This window comes from Aedes aegypti, chromosome 2, assembly GCF_002204515.2.
Source record: "Aedes aegypti strain LVP_AGWG chromosome 2, AaegL5.0 Primary Assembly, whole genome shotgun sequence".
NCBI lineage: Eukaryota > Metazoa > Arthropoda > Insecta > Diptera > Culicidae > Aedes > Aedes aegypti.
In genome coordinates this window covers 177,918,115-177,942,056 of record NC_035108.1, presented here as the reverse complement: position 1 = coordinate 177,942,056, position 23,942 = coordinate 177,918,115, and the positions used below count along the sequence as shown (strand labels likewise).

Here is a 23,942-nt window from a genome sequence, read left to right as displayed (position 1 = left end):
GAATCTCTATCAGTAATATTATTCACTGAGGAAATGGAACGTATGAGGTACATAAGATTTTCTTATGGATTTTCATTCGAGAATCTTATAATATCCCATAAAAGACTTATGAAACAATACTCATAACATAAACAGATATAATTTTATAAGAAACTCTTTTTGGTAATAATATGCATTGATCGTTGGCTTTCATAAGACAATCTAATGAAGTACGATTTTTGTAAAAAAAAATCATGCCTAAATCTTATGAATTACGAGGAGCGATGTCAATAACATAATATTATAAATAGATATTCATAAGTGTGCGTATGACAATGATTAGTAACACTTGTGAAAAAACTTTCTATCAAAAAACACGAAGGAGTTTCATACGAATTTCTAATGGAATAAAGACATAAGAAGCAGCTAATGGGACTCATAAGAAAAACTTGTGAACTTCCATCGATCATTGCGTTCATAATACAAAAGAGTGTAATATCATAAGATACTCTTACGAAGGATTATAGATTTCAATTATGGAATTCTTTAGGACTATTATGTATTTAGAGAATCGCTCTTTGAATTTAATAAAAGAGAGATTTTCATAAGATCTCTAATGACATCGACAAGAACTTCTTGTGATTACCGGACGTTATGTGTTTCATAAGAATCATTCATTATGAAAGAGGGAAACCAATTCAAGAAAGCAATTCACAAGCGTTCTCTTATGAAATTCGTACGTAATTTTTGGCTCCGTGTAGAGGGAAGCGGAAACCAAAAATGTACGAGGATCTAACGTTCAACCGTAATATTTGTATCAAGAGCAAAAGTTACCGCTCATGCTTCTTCTTCCGTCGGCTGGTTCTATTGTTGAAGTGTTAATCGAACCAAACAAACAATAACACAAAATGCCCATTATAGGCCAGAATTGACATGTAACAAATAGTGTGGAAATTGATTAGATTTTTAGCAGTAGAAATCTTTCATAGGTTCGTGACGGTCTCAAACCAGGAAATAGAAGAAACTAACGTTATCCAACGTGAGTTTGGCGGTCGTATCTCGGAAACAACCTCTTACTTTTTTTTTAGTGGGTAGGCACTCAAGTGAATCCCACACAGTGCCAAATCTGTATACTGGCATGTGCATGAACAATACACACAACAGGCCAGTCTTTAGAAGATTTTTTTAACTCCTAGATAAAAAAAGTAAGAGGTTGTTTCCGAGATACGACCGCCAAACTCACGTTGGATAACGTTAGTTTCTTCTATTTCCTGGTTTGAGACCGTCACGAACCTATGAAAGATTTCTACTGCTAAAAATCTAATCAATTTCCACACTATTTGTTACATGTCAATTCTGGCCTATAATGGGCATTTTGTGTTATTGTTTGTTTGGTTCGATTAACACTTCAACAATAGAACCAGCCGACGGAAGAAGAAGCATGAGCGGTAACTTTTGCTCTTGATACAAATATTACGGTTGAACGTTAGATCCTCGTACATTTTTGGTTTCCGCTTCCCTCTACACGGAGCCAAAAATTACGTACGAATTTCATAAGAGAACGCTTGTGAATTGCTTTCTTGAATTGGTTTCCCTCTTTCATAATGAATGATTCTTATGAAACACATAACGTCCGGTAATCACAAGAAGTTCTTGTCGATGTCATTAGAGATCTTATGAAAATCTCTCTTTTATTAAATTCAAAGAGCGATTCTCTAAATACATAATAGTCCTAAAGAATTCCATAATTGAAATCTATAATCCTTCGTAAGAGTATCTTATGATATTACACTCTTTTGTATTATGAACGCAATGATCGATGGAAGTTCACAAGTTTTTCTTATGAGTCCCATTAGCTGCTTCTTATGTCTTTATTCCATTAGAAATTCGTATGAAACTCCTTCGTGTTTTTTGATAGAAAGTTTTTTCACAAGTGTTACTAATCATTGTCATACGCACACTTATGAATATCTATTTATAATATTATGTTATTGACATCGCTCCTCGTAATTCATAAGATTTAGGCATGATTTTTTTTTACAAAAATCGTACTTCATTAGATTGTCTTATGAAAGCCAACGATCAATGCATATTATTACCAAAAAGAGTTTCTTATAAAATTATATCTGTTTATGTTATGAGTATTGTTTCATAAGTCTTTTATGGGATATTATAAGATTCTCGAATGAAAATCCATAAGAAAATCTTATGTACCTCATACGTTCCATTTCCTCAGTGAATAATATTACTGATAGAGATTCATAAGTGTGCGTATGACAATGATTAGTAACACTTGTAAAAAAGAGTCAACTTCCTATCAAAACGTAGGAATTTCATACGAATTTCTTATGGAATAAAGACATAAGAAGCAGCTAATGAGACTCATAAGAAACTTGTGAAGTTCCATCGATCATTGCGTTCATAATACAAATGAGTATAATATCATAAGATACTCTTATGAAAGATCATGGATTTCAATTATGGAATTCTTTAGGATTATTATGTATTAAGGAGGCAGGATCCGTCATTGATTTCGGGATTTTCAAAGGCAGTTTTTTTTCGTTCAAAATCAAGAAAATTTACAGGAAAATGTGTTCACTGTATTCTATTCTCCAACCGAAACAAAGTGAACACATTTTCATCGAATAATTTTCAGTTTTGAACAGAAAAACTGCTTTTAAAGTTTCGATGATGACGATGATCACGATGACGGAGCGTTGAACGTTAAGAGAATCGCTCTTTGAATTTAAGCAAAGAGAGATATTTATAAGATCGCTAATAACAACGAGAAGAATTTCTTGTGATTATTCGGACGTTTTGTGTTTCAAAAGAATCTTATAAAAGAGGGAAACCCAGTCAAGAAAGCAATTCACAAGCGTTCTCTAATAGAATTCGTACGTAATTTTTGGCTCCGTGTAGTGGGAAGCGGAAACTAAAAATGTGCTAGAACGTAATTGGTTAGATAAGAAAGGGGTCAACATTTTACGATTTTTCAATAGTTTGTTGCTAATAATCATTAGTGTTCTCCATTTGAATCAACGCGTAGGTAATTTTCCGATCGATTGATAAATATTGAAAATCTATCGATAAATGGCGGTCCATCCTGACCATTTTCATTACATGCTCAATTTTTCGTTTTTTGGAATTGTACGAGGAATGTTATCCAACGTAAAACACATTTGTTAGAAAATTTTGGCACATGAGTCAAAGAAGTTGACCGTCGTACTTGTTTTCCTGCATTCAGTTGTTTGGCATTTTGAACATATGTAATTGAAAACAGACAAGAAAAACCATGAAAAATGATCAATTTCACCCGAAATCACGGTACCGTAATCCGGGGTAACATTGATCAGCGGGGTAACATTGATCGGAATGACTCATCTGGTTAAAAGTTGAAATAAATATTTATTGATGAAACATTTTCGAATCATGAATGGTGCTTCTCTTTCTTATATCCATAAGCTTATGTAAATTAAGGTTTTTGCTAAAATTGCGTTTAGTTCATGCGTAAATTTATCAACTTTTTGAAACAATGATTTTTATCGTTTTCACTGACACTATCGAAAATTCATGTCTCGCATGAGGTTTCCAGACTATGTGATCAAGAAAAATACGTTTGTTACAAAATATGGCATCGCTGAAAACGATTCCGTTGTCAAATCTTTTATAAGTTTATTCATTTAGGGAACATCAACTAATTACTATTAAGAATGTAGACTTTCCTTAGGAAATTGCCTACTTTTAGGCGTATTCCGCGGTTCAAGTTGTTTTTAATTTTGAAATAACTCAAAAAGTAAATGACTTGTAAGAGTTTGGTCTTCATTTTTGGCTTCAGGGGACATGATTTTAGTAGGTAACGACATTTTGAATATTACCGAACGTTGTTTACTTGGGTGATCAATGTTACCCCATATCACCTGAATCAAAAAATCACTTAAAACATTTATTTAAGCATGCTTTAATCTTTCGAAAAACAAATTAAAGTATATAGTTAGGAGCGGTGGGTGCCAGTACTTGTTTAAAAAATATAAAACTTGTAACATTTGTATTGTGAAATGAAAAATTTAAGAAATTCTCAAAAAAATGATCAATGTTACCCCGGATTACGGTACATGTAAACTACAAAACGTCAAAACCTTATAACAGCAAGAAAAATGTGCTTTTCTATGAAAAATAAGACATGCCTCGATATTTACCTATTTTTCAATAGTTCAGTCATGAAAATCAATAGTTTTCATTATTGCAGTAGATTCGTAGAAAGATTTACAATCGATTGGCGCAAGAATCTTGAAAATCCATGCGGGCGTTAGTAAGTTATTAACAGTCAAAATCTAACCACTTTTCGTGACGCGAGCGATTTTTAGTTTTTCGAAATTGTACCCCAGTATGTAGCCGTAAGACGTTATCCAACGTCAAAAAAATACCATCTACTGGAGCTGCGGCAACACACTCCAGCAGGGAACAGCTTTTATAGTGATGGGTGATATGAACAGGCGCGTGATTGGATGGTGACCGATTAATGAGAGAATGTGTCAGTTCAACTTCAGCATAATGTGGCCCTATGTGTGCTGAAAGCCAGGTGGTCTTTCAACCACCTACTCTAGGCAAGTACGCTATCAATTCAATCATTACAGCTCCTGATCCACTGATTGGTTTCAGTGCCGCTGCAAACATCGACCACTCTTCGACTATTATGCAGTTACCGGGACGCACAGACGTTTGCTCAATGGAAGCCCCTTATCCTCCCACCACAGTCGAGCCCTTCCCGCCATCGATCTTTAGTCGTCCTGGTCCTGTGTGCGGGATCGGAGATGCGGTCTTCCAAGCCACTATAATCGGGAAGTATATTCAAAATACGAACAATGCACCTGCTCATTCCAACGTTGTTTCCAGTGCTTTGCCTTACGTTGTGTCAATCACGCATAACCGAGGAGGTAATTGCAACGTGTCTGCATCATCCGATAGCAGATCCCTCTGCGTTTACTACCAAAACGTAAGAAGCTTACGAACTAAAACAACCGAACTGAATCTGCGATTATCAAGCTGTGAGTACGACATTGTTGTTCTTACCGAAACGTGGCTCCGATCAGATATAAGTAACTCGGAACTGTCCTCCGATTACGACTGTATTCCACCCACTCTGCGGCCGTTCAGAGCGTGGTTGACTCATCTGCAAGTAACGATGTTATGCTGCTTTTTGGTGACTACAATCTTCCTCATCTGCAGTGGAACTTTGATGAAGATGTGAACGGTTACCTGCCTTCAAATGCATCCAGCGAGCAAGAGATCGACTTCACCGAATCAATCTTGTCCTGCGGGCTTGTACAGATTAATTCTATTGAAAACCGAAACAATCGAATTCTTGATTTGGTGTTTACAAACTTCTCAGACATATCTGAAATGTCGCAGCCGGTCTTACCGCTCCTGCCAGTTGCTCGCTCTACAAATCGATGTTTGCTGCTCTGTCACCTGCCATGATGAACCAGAACCGGATATTTTCGATCTCGACTTCCGACGTTGCGATCTCTCCTTGCTCAATTCCATACTGTTCTCGGTCGATTGGAATCACCAGCTACTAGGGCTACCCGTCGACGAAAGTGTCGGCTTGTTTTACGATAAAATCTACGAAATACTTCGATCAACCATTCCACGTCTTGGTGTAGATAGAAAGCCTTGGTGGAACCCTCAGCTACGAAACTTGCGCAACAGGCTGAGAAAGATACGAAAGCGGTATTTCTCTAATAAAACCGTGGAAAATAGGAATGCACTTTGTCAAGTGGAATCCTCCTATAATGATCTTCTTGACACGAGATATCGATTATACCTTGAAAATCTGCCGCTATTCGCCAAAACAAACCCTTCGAAGTTCTGGAAGCATATGAAGGCCCAAAAGATGAGCCATGCCGCCACATCCGTAGAAGCAGCGAACCTCTTTGCGAGCTACTTCCAAAGTGTGTACAGTACAGCATCTCCTCTAGTTTACCCTGGTTGCTTCCACAACGTTCAAATGTACAACATACGTATCCCGCCTTTCCAGATTTCCAATCGAGAAGTGTTGAATGCTTTACTGAATTTGGACGCCACGAAAGGTGCTGAAGTGGATGGGTAGCCTCCTCATCTGTTGAAAAGCTGTGCTACTTCTTTAGTAACACCGTTGACCATACTTACAATCGGTCTCTTAGCGAGAAAACCTTTCCGAAATTATGGAAAACTGCTACAATGATTCCCATTCACAAATCAGCATTCGTCATGTGAATAATTATCGAGGAATCTCAATTCTCTGTTGCCTCGTAAAACTCTTGGAGTCCATGGTACACAAAGTAATGCTGTCTGCTGCTAACTCGGTCATTTCTGAGTACCAACATGGATTTCTACCTCATTGATCAACAACTTCCAACCTGCTATGCTACACAAACATGCTGTTTCGTAAGGTTGAGAAGCGATAACAAATTGACTCAACCTACGTTGATTTCTCAAAAGCATTCGACACTGTACCCCATCGTTATGCCGTTGAAAAGTTGCGTCACGTGGGGTTTCCAGATTGGTTAACAGACTGGATTCTGTCCTACCTCACTGACAGAATAGCTTACGTCAGGATCAACACTTCTCGATCCACTGCCTTCAGCATTCCTTCAGGGGTACCACAAGGCAGTGTGCTGGGACCACTAATTTTTGTGCTGTTCATCAATGACTTGTGCCGACGATTTTTGTCTAAAAAAATATTGTTTGCTGATGATCTTGACATTTTTCGAGTGATAAACTCCATACTCAACATTAACAAGTGTAAAGTTATTTCGTTTTGCCGCAGCCTTACCTCAATTGACTATGCTTACGCTATAACCGGAACTACTCTCGAGCGTGTTGAATCTATTCGGGATTTAGGAGTAATTATTGACTCTAAATTGCGTTTCAATGAGCATATTTCCGCTGTTACACCTAAGGCGTTTTCCGTGCTTGGATTCACCCGTAGAAATGCATCGCAGTTCACTGACGTATATGCACTGAAAGCCTTGTTCTGCGCCCTAGTGCACAGTATTTTAGAATACGCTGTACATGTGTGGGCACCATATCACACGTCTCAAGTGAATCGGACAGAAAGAGTGCAAAAATCATTCATCCGCTTCGCTCTTCGGCGCCTCCTTTGGAACGACCCGGTTATCTTACCGGGTTATTCTTCCCGCTGTGAGCGTGTGGACCTTGAGCTGCTCTCAGCTAGAAGGCTAAAACTTCATAGACGCCTTGTACACGATATTCTGACGGGTAAAATCGACTGCACTGATCTTCTTGCAGAAGTACAGCTGAATGTACCTTGTCGTAGACTGCGCTATGAACCACTTATTGCCATCCCTATGCACAGAACGAACTACGGATACAACAACCCTCTCACCTCTTGTTTGAGGAATTTTAACTCTGTTTGTGAAATGTTTGATTTTAATTTGTCGAAGAACTGTTTAAAACTAGGATTAAGAATATAGGTTAGCCATTTAGTCTGTACTGTATTATTATCGAAAATGATTATACAATAAACAATAATAAAAGTGCATAGCCCTCACTCTGGAAGCACTTTAGCATCATCAGAAGAACAGACGGTTTTTACGCGCAGCTCAAACGCGAGTACGACAGCTGCCCAAGCCACGACGTCAAAATCATCATAGGAGATCTAAACGCTCAGGTTGGCCAGGAGGAGGAGTTCAGACCGACTATTGGAAGGTTCAATGCCCACCGGCTGACGAACGAAAACGACCTACGACTAATTAATTTCGCCACCCCCATTTGTAGCATCTACTTCCAGCACAACCTTCCATTCCGATACACCCGGAGATCACCACAGCAGACAGAATCACAAACCGACTGATTGATGGACGGCACTTCTCTGACATTATCGACGTCAGGACATATTAAGGCGCTAACATCGACTCTGACCGAGCCGCTTAACGGCTTAACCGGATGTCGCAACTGCATTCGCGCAGCACCTCGAGGCTGCATTACTGGAAGAGGGTGAGCTGGATGAAGCCCCTCTTGAGGTCTGTTGTAGAATGGTGAAAGCAACCATCAACAATGCAGCTGAGAGCAATGTCGGATACGTGGGGCGGAGTCGACCGGTCATGCTGCAGCAAGGGAGCCGGCAGAACGTAGAACGTTATAGACGAAACGGCAACAGTAAACCCGCCTCCTTCGGGAGAAAAAACGCCGCCTAGAGGAGACGGAGTGCGAGAAGATGGAGCAGCTGTGCCGGTCTCAAGAAACACTTAAGTTCTATCAGAAGCTCAACGCATCCGCCATGGCTTCGTGCCGCAAGCCAAGATGTGCACTGCAGGGATAAGGATGGGAACATTTTGACTGACGAGCGTGAATTGATCGAAAGGTAGAAGCAGCACTTCGACGAACATCTGAATGGCACTGAGAGCACAAGCAGGGAATGACGGGAAAACGGAGGAAATGCTTTCGTCAGTACTGCGGGCGATGGAAACCAACCAACCCCCCCTTTAGGAGAGGTTAAGGATGCCATTCACCAGCTCAAGAACAATAAAAATGCTGGTAAGGATGATATCGGAGCTGAACTCATCAATATGGGCCCGGTGAGGCTGGCCATTTGTCTGTACCGGCTGATAGGCACAATTTGATAAACAGAACAGCTACTGGAGGAGTGGAAGGAAGGGGTAATATGCCCCATCTACAAGAAAGGCAAGTTAGATTGTGAGAACTTTCGAGCGATCACCATTCTAAATGCGTCCTATAAAGTATTATCCCAGATCATCTTCCGTCGTCTGTCACCTACAGTAAGCGAGTTATCAAGCCGGTTTCGTTGACGGCCGATCGATACCGGACCAGATTTTTAATGTAGCTTTTTTAATGTAACTAAATAAATGAATTTGAAGATTGATTGAAAATCTGAATGGTTAACTCCAAATAATCAACAAATACTAGCATATTTTTGTTCATTATTATTCAAAATTGAAAAGAAAACGTTTAATCAGTCAATTTAACATTCACCATAATAAGTTTGCAAATTTATCGTACAGACATAATTATCACATGCGAAAATCATATCAATCATAGTTTTTATTATCCAATTTAAAAAGAACACGAGGTGCTCTGAAGCGACTAATGATCGATTAACATTTCTCAATTTACACACTAATTAAATAATTCTACGAACAACTGGTTAGTTAAGCTGATGGGCTCTATCAAAGCAGCTATTTCTTCTACTCAAAAAAAATCAATGTGTGCACCAACCTCACCCATAAAGCCGATTGGCAAACATTCTGTGCGAAATTATGCTCACGCACATGCCCCTCCAGAGGGGGCAAAACTATTGGAGTCGAATCCACTGCACTGCTGTGGTTATGACCACACAATGCAGGGCAGAAGAATTTGCAACTTACCGAACGTCAGTTGAATCAATGCGATTCCATAACTTTAGATTAGGCGTATGTGCTTTTTTTTTTTGTTTGAGCTGTTATGCTCTTTTATTGTTTCGGGCTGCGTATGGTCCCACGGTTAGGCAAACTGTATCGTTCGTACAGGTTGAGCTGCCGTTTCGTTTGCTGTATAAAAACTAGGTTTCCGCCTGAAAACCCTATCAGTTTGCGATCGTTTTGATTCTGGTGCAGTCAGTGAGCAGTATTCGAAAATGCTGAAAGTGAGTGTGTTTTTGGGGGTGTTTATGATTTGTTCTAAAATTTACCATTACTTCGTTGGCAGATTGTTCTAATCGTCAGTGTGGCCGTAGTAGCCGTCTCAGCTCAATATTTCGGTGGTGAAGCAATTGGTCTAGGAGAGGAAGGTGGTTACGGTGGAGGTGAAGAAGAACACGGGGATTACTATGCCCACCCGAAGTACAAGTTTGAGTACGGAGTGCAGGATCACAAGACCGGTGACCACAAGAGTCACTGGGAAATTCGTGATGGCGATGTAGTTAAGGGTCAATACTCGCTGCACGAACCCGACGGCACGGAACGTGTGGTCGAGTACAAATCGGACAAGCATTCGGGATTCGAAGCTCACGTCAAGCGGGTAGGACACGGGCATCATCCGCAGCTATACAGTGGAGCCCATCATGAGGAAGGCGGTCACGGCGATTATGAACATGATCATGCCTTCAGCTACAACAACCAAAATCATCACCATCTGTGAGTGCCGCCCGGTGGCAGTGCAGCATAGTGATGAGTATGGTTGACGATCCAGAACCCAGCCATATTATCCTTACGAGTAACTATTCGAGACTGAAAACCAAATACTCCTTCAACGAGAACGTGCCTGCCGATCCGGCGCACTGGTGCGTTGGAAATATTAACAGCTTCTTCCTATCTGTTGTTTCAGCTGTCGACTGTTTAAGTTTAAAAAGCCCCTCAATAAAAATGCGAATCGAAAATCAATTACGGAGAATGTTTGATTAGTACCTAAAGCAATTGTGAAAGTTCTAGATATCGTGTGTTAATCACAATTAGTGAACTCCATTGCCATACGAGGAATGGTATTCTGGTGTTAGCTTTTAGATATTATTGTGTTAATAAGGGTCCATTAAATTCCCAGTTTATTGTGAAATACTTTTTCTAAAGTAGCTTCCTTCGGTGCCACGCAACATGCTACGCAATACCTTCTAAGTTATTAGTTTTGGCGTAGTATGTTTCTGGGTATTTTGATTTTAGAGTTGTAATATACGTTGTAATTATCGCGATTATCACAACCAGAGATAGACCATGCATAGATTTTTAATGATTGTGGTTTTGAGTGATTGCCAAGGAAATAGGTACCATTTTTCATAATCCATTCATTAGATTCCATCAAGAATCTCCCACCGTATTCTTATGAAAATTCCTAAAGGAATTGTTTCAGAAGCTTTTCTAAAGACTCTTTTGGGAAAACCTTCAGGAATTCCTCCGTAAATATTCCTCTATTTCTTGTTAAAGCATTCTTTGTTTGATGTATCCAGGAAATTCTACACGAGTTTTTAATAAACCCTTCCTGATGTTTATATAGAAAATGAAATGCTCCTGATTCTCACAGACAATCGCAAACGAAACTGGTAGAAATTATCTCATTGATATATCCAGAAAATGTTTTGAGAATTCAATCATCAATCTTCTCAGATTTTCTGTTAAGGTATCTATATACTGAAGCCATATAACAAATACTCGAACCATTCTCAACGAACGCCTTAAAATGCTCGTAACGATTCATAGTTCAGCATTGCGCATCGTGCTCTCGTTTAAAAAATGTCTGGAAATTTCCCAGTCAACCAATATTTTGATTTTTCATGTCAAAATGAACTTCTGGTCAAAATTTCAGTCCATTTGAAGAAAGTTTAGATGTGCTTCAAATCAATTATATGTTTTTGGGCTAATTTCAAGCTTTGAAAATTCATAGCTACCACAACGGAACGACTAAAATTATTGGAAATACCTCTACATAGTAGTCTATTTAGTTCTACGAACTTTTGTCGAACAGAATTTTACGATTGTAGCATGTTTTAACATAGTTTGGTTGAGGTTTGTGCTTCGAGGTTCTTGAAAACACTATTTTTGGGGAGTGTTCTTTCAGAAAAATATAACTGTATGAAAATTTCGGATTTTCAATTTCCAGAACATGATGATTATTCATATCTAAAACTCAATCCCGTCAAAAGTCACAATTTATATAACGAAAAAAATTGTAAAAAATGAGAAATTTAGAAGCACATTCGTAAATCCGCTGTGTGAAAAATGAACACGTTAGCACTGCTTCGACTAAGAGATGATGATGATTGTTATCAAATCGTTCTGAATCGTCAATGAAATGCGATCAGAACAGTCATCACTCGGAAACAAAAAGCTATGCTAACTTGTTCAAATAATTCACTCGTCGGTACATGTGTCATGCGCGATTTAACAATCATCAGGTTGCGATGCGGTGTTCGATCTTTGGACATTTGTTGTAATTTATTGCCTCAAGCAACATGAATGCTGTTAATGGTTAAAGAATTCATAGATTTAGTACTTTCCATTGTCGTTAATTATGGCCTGAAAACCTAATGTCAATGTATGTTTTTATACTATATATATTCAGAAAACTGTGATTTCTGGGTACTAAGGAGAACAAATCACGATCAAACAATGTTCAAACTTAATTTAATCTTATCGGCGTGTTGGACAAACTTTAACATAATAGAATAAGCTTTCAAATAGTGGTAAACGCAAGTGCTTTCGATGTTCCACACGTTAGTTATGATTTTTCAAACCTTGAAATAAGCCCAAAAACACATTTATTACTTGAATCATACCGAAATCTTTATCAAATGAGCTGAAAATTTGACCAGACTCTGTTCTTGGCATGAAATTCCGAATACTGCTTGACCGTTAGATTTGCAGTCATTTTTTCAAATATGAACAGCTCTATTGCACACCTATAGGCGTTAAACGCTAAATGTAAATTTCTGACTTAGATTACAAAAATTACCCCAGTTTGTAAAAATGGTTTTCGCTAAGAGATTTGAGACCGAACTCATGTTCTACTACAACTAGGCTGTCAAAAATAAGTGACGAGCTCATTATGACTTCATCAAATAGTGATCGTAGAACAGATTGTTTGTGAGCGTTTCAAAAATGCTAAAATCTTACAATTTTTTAATATCTGCATATAAAGTCTCGCACTATCAAAGTTACCCCGTTTTACGGTACCGTAAGACGAAGATAACTTGAAAATTTATGCATGCTGTTTCAAAAAATTATAATTTATATTTTTAAAACAAGTACTGGCATCCTAGCTATCGATTGCAGTCGACAGATTGAGAAAAGATTTGTTTTGAATGGATGTATAATTTTTCATATAATCGAAAGTTGGTTTTCTGTTTTGGGGTAACTTCAATAATGGAGTATGAATCAAACAAAATTGAATGAATAACGAACATTTGTAGGGCATTGCATACCTGGTGGTGGTAGGTGACGCACTATCAAAGATACCCCGCAGGTTAACTGATTGTATTTCTTCATTTGAATTGTATGTGAGCGAACACTTGTATAGCTGTTATGCTTCATACAACGACTAAGTGTCCATTTAGTAATTCTTGCTTTGGTTTGCCTGAAACTGATTTGAGCTAGTCGCAATAATAGGCAAAACCTCAAAACGTTGATTATAGTAAAAATTGATTTTAGCTGAAGAGGTTGTTCCGGGGCCTTCTTTAGCCGAGTGGTAAGAGTCCGTGGCTACAAAGCAAAGCCATGCTGAAGGTGTCTGGTTTCGATTTCCGAAAGGTTCAGGATGTTTTCGTAATGGAAATTTCCCTGGCTTCCCTGGGCATAGAGTTCCATCGTACCTGCCACACGATATACGAATGCGAAAATTGCATCTTTGGCAAAAAAAAAGCTTTCAGTTAATAACTGTGGAAGTGCTCGTAAGAACACTAAGTGGAGAAGCTATCGGATTGAAATTCATAAATTTGCCATATGAAACCAGTATTTGAAAACAAAAAAAAAAAGTTTTCGTGGCAACCTGGAACCGAACCAAGAGCCTTGAGATCGATAGGCCCGAGCGCACACCACGCGCCTATCGACGCCTTTTTGTGGACTCGAAAATAGTGTTAAAATGCATAAAAACTATGCATTTTTAAACGGCTGACAAATTGTTAAACTAAACTGCTTAAAGTTGACTCTGTCTTCTCGCATTTTAGAAATTTTATGCATGAACCAAGGCAAACCTACATTTTGCATGAAAGCTATGCATTAATGACTTTATTTATTTCTGAGTGTGGGTACTATTTTGCCCTTTAAAGGGTACTTTGATCTTACAGTGTACTTTATTTTGGGTAAACTCAAAAATTAGGTTAAAATATTTCTCCGCGTGCTGAATTGAATGTTTAAATTTGTCATAAAAGCAAAAACGTTAACGTGGTCAATTACATTTTTGAAAACTGCTGTTTTTGAAGACTGTGTCTAACATAATCTGTTTATTTAAAAAGAGACGAAAATTGTATTGTAATAATGCAGGTAAATGAGCAGGTGTGGAAAACTTAATACATAGCACCGTGTCAACCTACACTGAGCCAACCTCTATCGTAGATGTTATATGGTAGGTCTATAATTTTGCGCCATTGGAATTTCATATAGGTCTTATCGTACAAGAAAACCGTCGACTTAGAGTTATATGTAATGCATATAACATGTTGTTTGGTTAAGCATGTTATGATTATATGCGATGAATATAATTTCAAGTAGTGGATGTGGGATAATGAATATATATGCTTTCGTCATAAATATTAGTAATCAAACATAGTTCTTTTTATATGAAGAAATTAGACCGTTTGATTTGATTAGAAATTCCACGCGGATTTTTCTCTAAATTTCATTCGTTGTAGGTCATGGCCTTCAGCCTATTGTGCTCAAAAACGGATTTTAAGTTTTCATCCGACGTTTAGGACACATTTGTTGTGCCTGAAACGTCGGATGAAAACTTAAAATTCATTTGTGAGCATAATAGACTGAAGGCCATAACCTCACAGTCGTATCCTCAAGTAAATTTCTTTCTAAATCCTTGACATTTCCCTGGAGTGGAGACATCTCTAGAAGAACGACTAGCTTTTTAAATTTCTTTGGAAAATTAAAAAAAAAACAGAAATTTCTTGAAGGTATCAAAAACTAAATCCTTGAAGAATGTCTTATAAAGTACTTGAAGAATCACAAAATAAACTGAAGAGATCGTTGGAGTAATATGTGAAAGAAATCCACGGTAAATCGAGCATTTATACTTGTCGTAATGTCAAGGGACTCCGACAAGTCTTAGAATTATCCTTAGAGAAATGTCTGTTCAAATGAGGAACAAAAATTTCATGACGTGGTTCATGGTGTTTTTTTATATTCATAATCGTTTAATCTCTATTTGCTTTTTTTCATGCGAGAGGTACATATCTAAGATTCTTATTTCTAAGACTATCCAGACCCGATATTATCTTGAAAAAGTAAGAGGTTGTGTCCGAGATACAAGCGTCAAGTTGACGTTGGATAACGTAAGGTTCTTCTATTTCCTGGCTTGAGACCGTCACGGACTTATGAAAGATTTCTACTGATAAAAATGCAATCAATTTTCATACTATTTGCTGCATGTCAATTCTGACCTATTATGGACATTGTATGTTATTACCTGAGGAGGAAAGAATAACTCGCAATAACTTATGCATAACATATTTTGGTATCATACCATAATTAGGTATTGTTCAGTTGTCAATACCTCATTTTGGTATTATAATGGTATTTGAAAAAAAAAATCTTTAAAACAATTAAAAATACTTCATTTTGGTATTCGATAGGTATTGAGGACTGCTGGAGGTATTGAACTATTATTGAAAAAAAATCACTTTTATATGAAAATCCATCACGTATTATTTAGGTATTAAAATACCTGATCTAATTATCAGCTTGGTATTAGTAGAATATGCAGAAGGTATTATTTGAGGTACCGTAAAACGGGGTAACTTTGATAGTTTTCTCGAAGAAAACTTGAATATTTATGCATTCGGTTTCAAAGAATTACAATTTATATTTTTAAAACAAGTACTGGCATCCTAGCTATCGTTTACAGTTGATAGATTGCCAAAAGATTTATTTTGTATGGATATATAATTTTTCATAAAATCGAAAGTCGGTTTTCTGTTTTGGGGTAACTTTGATAATTGAGTAGAAATCGAACAAAATTGAGTGAATACGTAAAATTTGTAGGGCGCTGCATATCTCTAGGCGTTTAACGTTATATGGAAATTTCTGACTTAGATTACAAAAATGGTCCCAGTTTGTAAAAATGCTTTTCGCTAAGAAATTTGAGACCATTTTCAAGTTCTTTGATAACTAGGCTGTCAAGGATAAGTGACCAACTATTCAAAACTACATCAAATATTGATCGTAGAACTGATTGTTTGTAAGCGTTTCGAAAATGCTAAAATCGTGTCAATTTTCAATATTCGTATAAAAAGCTTCAAATGCTCACGATTCAAATGAAAACAGCCCTTACATGAAGTGTCATACTAATATTCTTTAGTTTTGCATTCGTTTTGCTTAACCGATTAACCGAAATTATGATATTTCGTTTAGTATGTGGAGGGTAACGCACTATCAAAGTTACCCGCATTATCAAAGATACCCCGTTTTACGGTACCGTAAAATCGGGTGTAATTGATCAGTAGGGTGAAATTGATCATCGAATCACACGATTCAATTTATTCGTAATGGAGCACAAATATCAATGTAAGTTGCAGTAAATGAACGTTGCTTGTCGTAACTATTGTAGAATTGTGTGTTGTGAAGTTTTTTGCGTTATAGAATGTTTATTTCTATGAAAATAACGTAAAATTTCAAAATCATGCACGGTGCAGTATTGACAAACACCTATGAACTTCTATTAATAAGCAAGGATTTGAACATGGTATAAACCTGAAAGTTTGTGAGGATGCTTAAGATACATCCCCAAACCAGATTTCATCACCAAAACTCGTACCAATTTGCTCATATGGTTGAAATAATTGAATTTCTGTTAGATATCATTGAATTCCTTAGGAAATTGCATACATTTAGGCGTTTTCCGCGTTATTCTTGAAATTTAGCTATTCGTTATTTATATAAATATTGCATTGTTAAGAATTTTACAAGCATATTCAGATTCAGGGAGGTCAAATTTATCATATACAGTTGTTTTGGAAACTAACAATAATGGTATTGACAAGTGATCAATTTCACCCCGAAATGAGTTCCTCTGATTTTTTATTTTAGAGTTTAACACTTTAACACTAAAATGACATTTGTTAGATAAATTCGGTACATAAGTCGATGAGGCTCACCTGCGTACTTGTTTTGCTGCATTTGGTTGTTTGGCATTGTTAACATTATAGAAAACAGACTAGAAGAACCGTGAAAAATGATCAATTTCACCCGAAATTACGGTATTTTACCTCTTATGCAGGGTTCATCCATACCTCATTCAGGTTGTAGGTATTGGAAATAATCTGGTATGGAATACCTCAATTTGGTATTCAGTAGTTATTTTCTTCTGCTCGGGTATTTATGTTATTATCATGGTCCAGCAGGAAGCGAGTGGCCTAACTGATCGGTTTGTTTGAGGATACCAACCTGTACGCGATCCACGCCAAGAGTGTCAGCATCATGCCGAAGGACATCATCGTATCCGTGGAGAACGCGCTTAAATTGAATTGCAGCACAATTGCAAACGAAACGGGTCACAACAATGCATTTGACGCAAAAGAGTTACAACCAGAGACATTTCATCTATTACTATTAATTGATAAATTAATTTATTTAATTATCAATTATTATTTTGGTTGATTAGTTTTCAACGGAGATAAATGACAAACAAAGTTTTACCTAGGTTCCCGTCGCTCGGGTCGGGCGGCGGTAGCATTTTTGCAGTCTTCTCTGTGTGCGTATTTCGATTCGATCGACAATTTTTTACCAAATCAAAACATCAATAAAGCTGTTGCTGATTAGTTTTAACTCTTTGTTTGACAAGTTGATACTCTGATCGCTCTAGCATGCATTTAAATGTAGGTAGCGACGACGACAACGGCATTATTAAAAAATAAGTAAAGTTTATAAGGATTCCTAATATATATCCCCGGGCCCGATTTCATCTTCTAATTAGCGTATACCTATTAGCTCATACGGTTGAAATAATTAAATTTCTGTTAGATATCAGGAATTTCCTTAGGAAATTGCCTACATTTAGGCGTTTTCATCGCAATTCTTGAAATTAACTATTCATTATTTCTTTAAATATTGCATTAATTAGAATTTATCAAGAATATTCGGATTCAGGGAGCTCATATTCATTATGAAGAGTCGTTTAGAAAAATAACAATAATCGCACTGACAAGTGATCAATTTCACCCCGAAATGGGATTCCCAGATTTTAAATAATTAAGGGATCTTTATTAAGATCTTAAATAATTAAGGGATGATTTTTAGCACTAAAACACATATTTTAGAAAATTTTGGCACATGAGCCAAAAAGGCTGACCGTCGTACTTGTTTTCCTGCATTCAGTTGTTTGGCATTTTCAACATTATTGAAAACAGACAAGAAAAACCGTGATATGATCATTTTCACCCGAAATTACGGTACCGTAAAACGGGGTAACTTTGATAGTTGTTTCGAAGAAAACTTGAATATTTATGCATACTGTTTCAAAGAATAATAATTCATATTTTCAAAACAAGTACTGGCATCCTAGTTATCGATTGCAGTCGATAGATTGCCAAAAGATTTATTTTGAATGGATATATAATTTTTCATATACAGTCACCCCACAGTTATGGATCAGCTAAGGGTCATTTTTCAGAACAAAATATGATTTAAAAACATGGTGACACTGTACAAAACAAAGTTACCTTCCTGGCACTGCAGAATATAGTTGTTTTTAAGAATACATCTCAAAATTCCCGATTATTTACGAAAAAGTGTCGAATTCGATAGAAATTCCAAACGATGTCCACCCCACAGATGTGGATCAGTGGGAGAGGAGGATCCCTATTATGGATCAAATCGACTCATATTATGGATCAAAGCACTATAACAGCAAATTACCTGCGGGGTAAACGAATGGTGTGCTAGTGAAAGCATACGTTTTGGCGTTTGTTTCGGAATCGTCTTATCTTTGATTCATAACTGTAGTATGGGTTTCAATGCCCCACAGTTATGAATCAACGCTTCTGGGAATACGGTTGACATATTATTTCCTATGGACGGAAAAAAAATGCCAGAGCATGTTATAATTTATTGCGATGATGTACAGATTTATAGTTCACGTAGGTAAAATGTGTTCTGTGTAATTGCAACTCCATTTGACGAGATATTCCAGTTTTAATCCAACTCTGATCCATATCTGTGTGCTATCCATAACTGTGGGGTGACTGTAATTGTAAGTTGGTTTTCTATTTTGGGGTAACTTTGATAATGGAGTATGAATCTAACTAAATTGAATGAATAACGAACATTCGTAGGGCATTGCATACCTCTAGGCGTTCAACGTTATATAGAAATTTCTGACTTAGATTACAAAAGTGGTTTCAGTTTGTGAAAATGCTTTTTGCTAAGAGATTTGAGACCGTATTCAAGTTCTATGTTAACTAGACTGTCAAAGATAAGTGGCCAACTATTCAAAACTACGTCAAATAGTGATTGTAGAACATATTGTTTGTAAGCGTTTCAAAACTGCTAAAATCGTTTCAAATGTTCTCAAATCAAATGAAAACAACAGCTCTTACATGATGTGTCGTACTAATATTCTTTAGTTTTGCATTCGTTTTGCTTAACCGATTAACAGAAAATATGATATTTGGTTCAGTATGTGGTGGATAACGCGCTATCAAAGTTACCCGCATTATCAAAGATAATATACTAAATGTAAACTTGAAACCGTCAAAACCTTATAACAGCAAGAAAAATGTGCTTTTCTATGAAAAATAAGACATGCCTCGATATCTACCGCTTTTGCAAAAGTTCAGTCATGAAAATCAATAATTTTCATTTTTGGAGTGGATTCGTAGAAAGATTTCCAATCGATTGGTGCAAGAATCTTGAAAATCTATGCGGGCGTTAGTAAGTTATTAACAGTCAAAATCTAACCACTTTTCGTGACGCGAGCGATTTTTCGTTTTTCGAAATTGTACCCCAGTATGTTACCGTAAGACGTTGTCCAACGTCAAAAACATGTTTTTTGTCATCGTTGAAATGTGAACAAAAAAGCTAATGAGACCTCACATTATAACAGCTCAATTCAGTGCTCAGCTCTGACGTAATGCTTACCACACTCGCAACTCGAATTGATCTCCGGTGAGTGAACTTTGTCACAACAAATGTCAGGCACATCAATCATCATTTATCGATCGACTCACTCCACTGCTCAATAGTAGTTGATCAGAAGGTACGTTAGAACGCGCCCTTTTCACCCTCCTGATCTCGCAATAGCCGTCCAGTGGAAGGTCAGCAGAGGTGTGTCAAATTGCTTTATTTGTCGGTATCTCGGTCTGGCTGCCTAACTCTAGCTTGGTCGCACCTGTTGGTCACTTTTTATCTGCTTAAAAGGCGGTATTCCGCTAATGGTTGAACATACTGGAAACCGTGATCAATTTGCGATTAATTAAGGACTGCAATAATTAGCTGACGGTCGCTACGGCACCTACTGTTACCAATATGGTTACTACATGCGGACTATTCGCAAGGAGGCGCAGTGATTGTGAATGGACAGCTTGATGGCATTGGAACATCTTTCAAGCTACAGCAGCATCTTCCATCTCGACTATTTGAACACACATCCGGTTCTGAAGAGGAATCGATTTACCGACGCAATAAGATGTTACTCATTAGCATGTAAATTGTGGAATAGAATCGATTATCTCTAACCTTATCGAATGACTTCCTATATGTACACAGCTTGAGCTTTAGCTTAAGCTTGATCGACCGCCCGTGGTTGCTACTCCAGTATTGCCAGATCAGCTGCAGTTACACAAGAAACCAACCAGATGATTGCTTGGGACTAACAGACACCTTCAGTGTATGAGTGCTGGTGATCTTCTATTTTTAGGCAACAATTCGAGTCTACGAAGGTACGGTGCAAACATCTGGAAAAAGTGCACTCAATGCGTGAATCGTCGGCAAAGTATAGGAAATAAAATTTCAAATGCTATTGTAAAATTAACTACAATAGTTATTTTATTATACTGAGGGGGCCTTCCTTAGCCTAGTGGTTAGAGTCCACGGTTACAAAGCAAAGTCAATCTGAAGGTGTCTGGGTTCGATTCCCGGTCGATCCAGGATCTTTTCGTAATGGAAATTTCCTTGACTTCCCTGGGCATAGAGTATCATCGTACCTGCCACACGATATACGAATGCAAAAATGACAACTAAGGCAAAGAAAGCTCGCAGTTAATAACTGTGGAAGTGCTCTTAGAACACTGCGCTGAGTAGCCGGCTCTGTCCCAGTGCGGACGTTAATGCCAAGAAGTAGAAGAATGGAAGCGTTGGGAGACGGGTTTTGTCAACCCCCTGAAGAAAGCATTAGTTCTTGAAGCCAGCCACCTTTTGTGTGGCGCTAGTGCTGGAAAACAAATTGAGGCTTTGTGCATAGTAAACCAAGCGCGTAAGCGACATGTAACGCATGAGCAAAAACTAATGCAACTTATTAACGTTAATTTTGTGCTAAACTTGATATTATTCTTACATTAAGCTAACTCGTAACAAACTAGTATATCAAATGCAAATTAACCACCAGAATAACAAGTGAACTTTTAATATTGCATTCGTACCGTCTAGGAAACGCGTATGTGTGGTGCTTAATTCTACCTTTTCCGTGAGCTGTCAAATCAGCACCTTCTCCAGCACCAAATTTTTGGCTTCACTCCAGTTGTTCGTGGATGACAGCCGTTTCAGTCCTGTGGGTTTTGTCCGTCTCTGGTTCTAGCAAATAATATGAACGTATAGATCAACTTTTAATCTATGACTGTAAGATAGAGGCAAGTGAAAGATGCAACTACAAAGTACGAGGAAAAGGACGCGCCTGGCATTGAATCTATGACCTTCCTATGAAGCAGAAGCGGTAGCCACTAGACCACCAACCCCGTCTCAATCTATAATTCAACAATAACATCCTTGAAGCGTATCCTACGCCCTTCACATTTATTTTTTCAATAAGTCGTCGATTTCGCAAGCTATAACCATTTTTTGGTGTATGCTCCAATGAACCCATGATGCACTTTTCCTCAAAATGCGGATTAACTCTAAAGGTAAGACATTTCCTAATCTCATGCTAATACTGTTTAAAATATTAGTTTTCTAATCTTTTTCAAAATGCTAAACGTGTTTGATGTGGTATGTCATGACATTGAGTAGTCTCGCTGAGACCGGCCCACTATTTACACTCCTAGTTGCTCAAGATCAGTCATATCAGCTGATGGCTGATGTAATAAAACAATCAATATCACTTGCGAGCTATAAATATCATTTGATTTGGCAACCAACAACAGTGATGCGACATTGCACTCTAGATCATAATCACTGTAGAATGAGTGATCATGTGGTAACTATGCAAGCTATTAATGTTTTTCAGTGACCAACACATAATTTCAATCCAGCTGCAGCACTGTAAAAATATTTTACAGATATATTGACGTACATTCATGTTCACGACAGCTCCCCAAGTCATCAATATGTTACCGCCATATACGTACTGATGACTTCGAAGTGTGAAACATTGTATCGGATAGTTTTTTCAGCTTTTGTTGAAAAACCGGAAAAACTAGGATTTGATTTGGATCTTCCGATCATTCTTTCGGATATTGAGAAGGCAATTATTGATTCTTGCCAAGCCGAATTTCTAGAAGCTAAGCCATATCTCGAAAAACCTTTGAAGTATAAGCATAATCTACAGAAAGAGTTCACCACTAATTCGTCCATATGGCAAGCTTTCAAGAAAGTTCAAGTTCTGGCTCGGTAGGATCCGGAAAGTAATAAAAAATGGAAGAATTTCTCGTTCTCAGTTTATCCACTCTCCCTTTGGTCTATTTATTCCAATGTTCTGGAAGACGGCCCATGTACAACTATCGAAATTGAAGGTTTTCCAGGTGGAATAACGTGGTAAGTAGAAACGTTGTAATAATACATATTGCTATTGATAAGTTTAAATTGGAGGAGAATTTTACCTCTTGTCAAGTCCAAAGGAAGCAGGATGATGTCATCAACAACGAAAAGTTGAAACGAATTGTTCAGAACCTCAATAAATATTCCGTAGAAGATTATTTGAACGCAACTTCTTCCAATTTTAATTTGAAGACACATAACAACTAATTTATGATAGAAATAGAAACTGAACTGATCATTTTTGCCGTTTTATTTCATCACTGATTTTTTTTTTTTTTCATCTATATCACAGTCCCGTAATGAGTATTTTCTTTATTTATGTGCTTATTGCACTTGTTGAATGCAAAAAGTAATAAGCAAGTATGAGAGCAATTTGACACTTCGCAAATAATTTGTGTGTTTTGATAGTAATTATTGTCTTATTGATCGTTCGATTTTGTATTCAGATTTATTTGCTTAACGTTTATTCTTCTCATATGGGAGTTGACTTGTTGATCCAAATGGTCATTATGTCAAACGAAAATTATGGCAAACGACCTTATACCAAACGGCTTTATGTCAAACGGGGTACAATCATGCGTAACTAAATAGTAACATTACAAATGCCTATTCTTCCCATAACTGCATATTTGTCACATTCGACATTTTCAACAATTCCGAGTTAATACCATGGAGGGTCATCAAATGGTAAACACTTTCGATCAACTTACTGAAATCTGTGAGTAACCATCGGGTAACCAACCCCAGTGGAACCTTGGTCGTTTGCTGATAGGGAAGGGGGGCTCCTCTCTTCTGAAGGTGTAGCTTATCAGAGCATCTGTTCCCCATGTTAGGGGTTACTCAAAACAGCGTCTGTTTGTCATGTTGGGAGCGGCTGGTCATCGTCCTAGTGCCAGCGTGGAACTCTAAAACGGTGTCTGGCCAATTGGCCGAATCAAGAACAAAAAAAAAAGTTTTTTTCGACGCTGAAGTGTAGGATTTATAAGTGTGGCTCTGATCTACCAGTTAACTTATCGATCTATATGATATGGTGGGTCGCTATATAAGTGCTCCAAGAGAATACATAAAACTATCCGTTCATTCAGGACGAAATTGGGAACTCGCGTCAAGACTCTAAGTTTATGGTTGGTTCGTCTCTGGGCTACCAACGGTGGGCGCGGGGTTGCATAGTTTTTGATAATTTCATAAGTTTTTTTCCTTGTTTTAAACATAGGCTATTCTTTCAACTTGTACTGGTTTCATTACTATTGGCAATAATTTAGCTTATATTTTAAATGGGAATTTTACCTTCTTTAAATCAACGGCAGTTCTTTATAGTTATACTGATATAATAATTGATAGGCTGTTCTTTCA

General features: G+C 37.5%; 2 protein-coding genes across 2 annotated transcripts in view; one reads left to right on the top strand and one right to left on the bottom strand.

Annotated features, from left to right (window-relative positions):
• Positions 1-23,942, bottom strand: part of LOC5571331 — a 270,749-nt gene that overhangs the window by 140,318 nt on the left and 106,489 nt on the right. The window lies entirely within an intron of this gene.
• Positions 9,538-10,358, top strand: LOC5571328 (adult-specific cuticular protein ACP-20). The gene is made up of 2 exons (XM_001659560.2): positions 9,538-9,622; positions 9,685-10,358. The coding sequence occupies exons 1-2, from the start codon at positions 9,614-9,616 to the stop codon at positions 10,114-10,116; spliced, it is 441 nt and encodes a 146-aa protein (XP_001659610.1). The 5' UTR covers positions 9,538-9,613; the 3' UTR covers positions 10,117-10,358.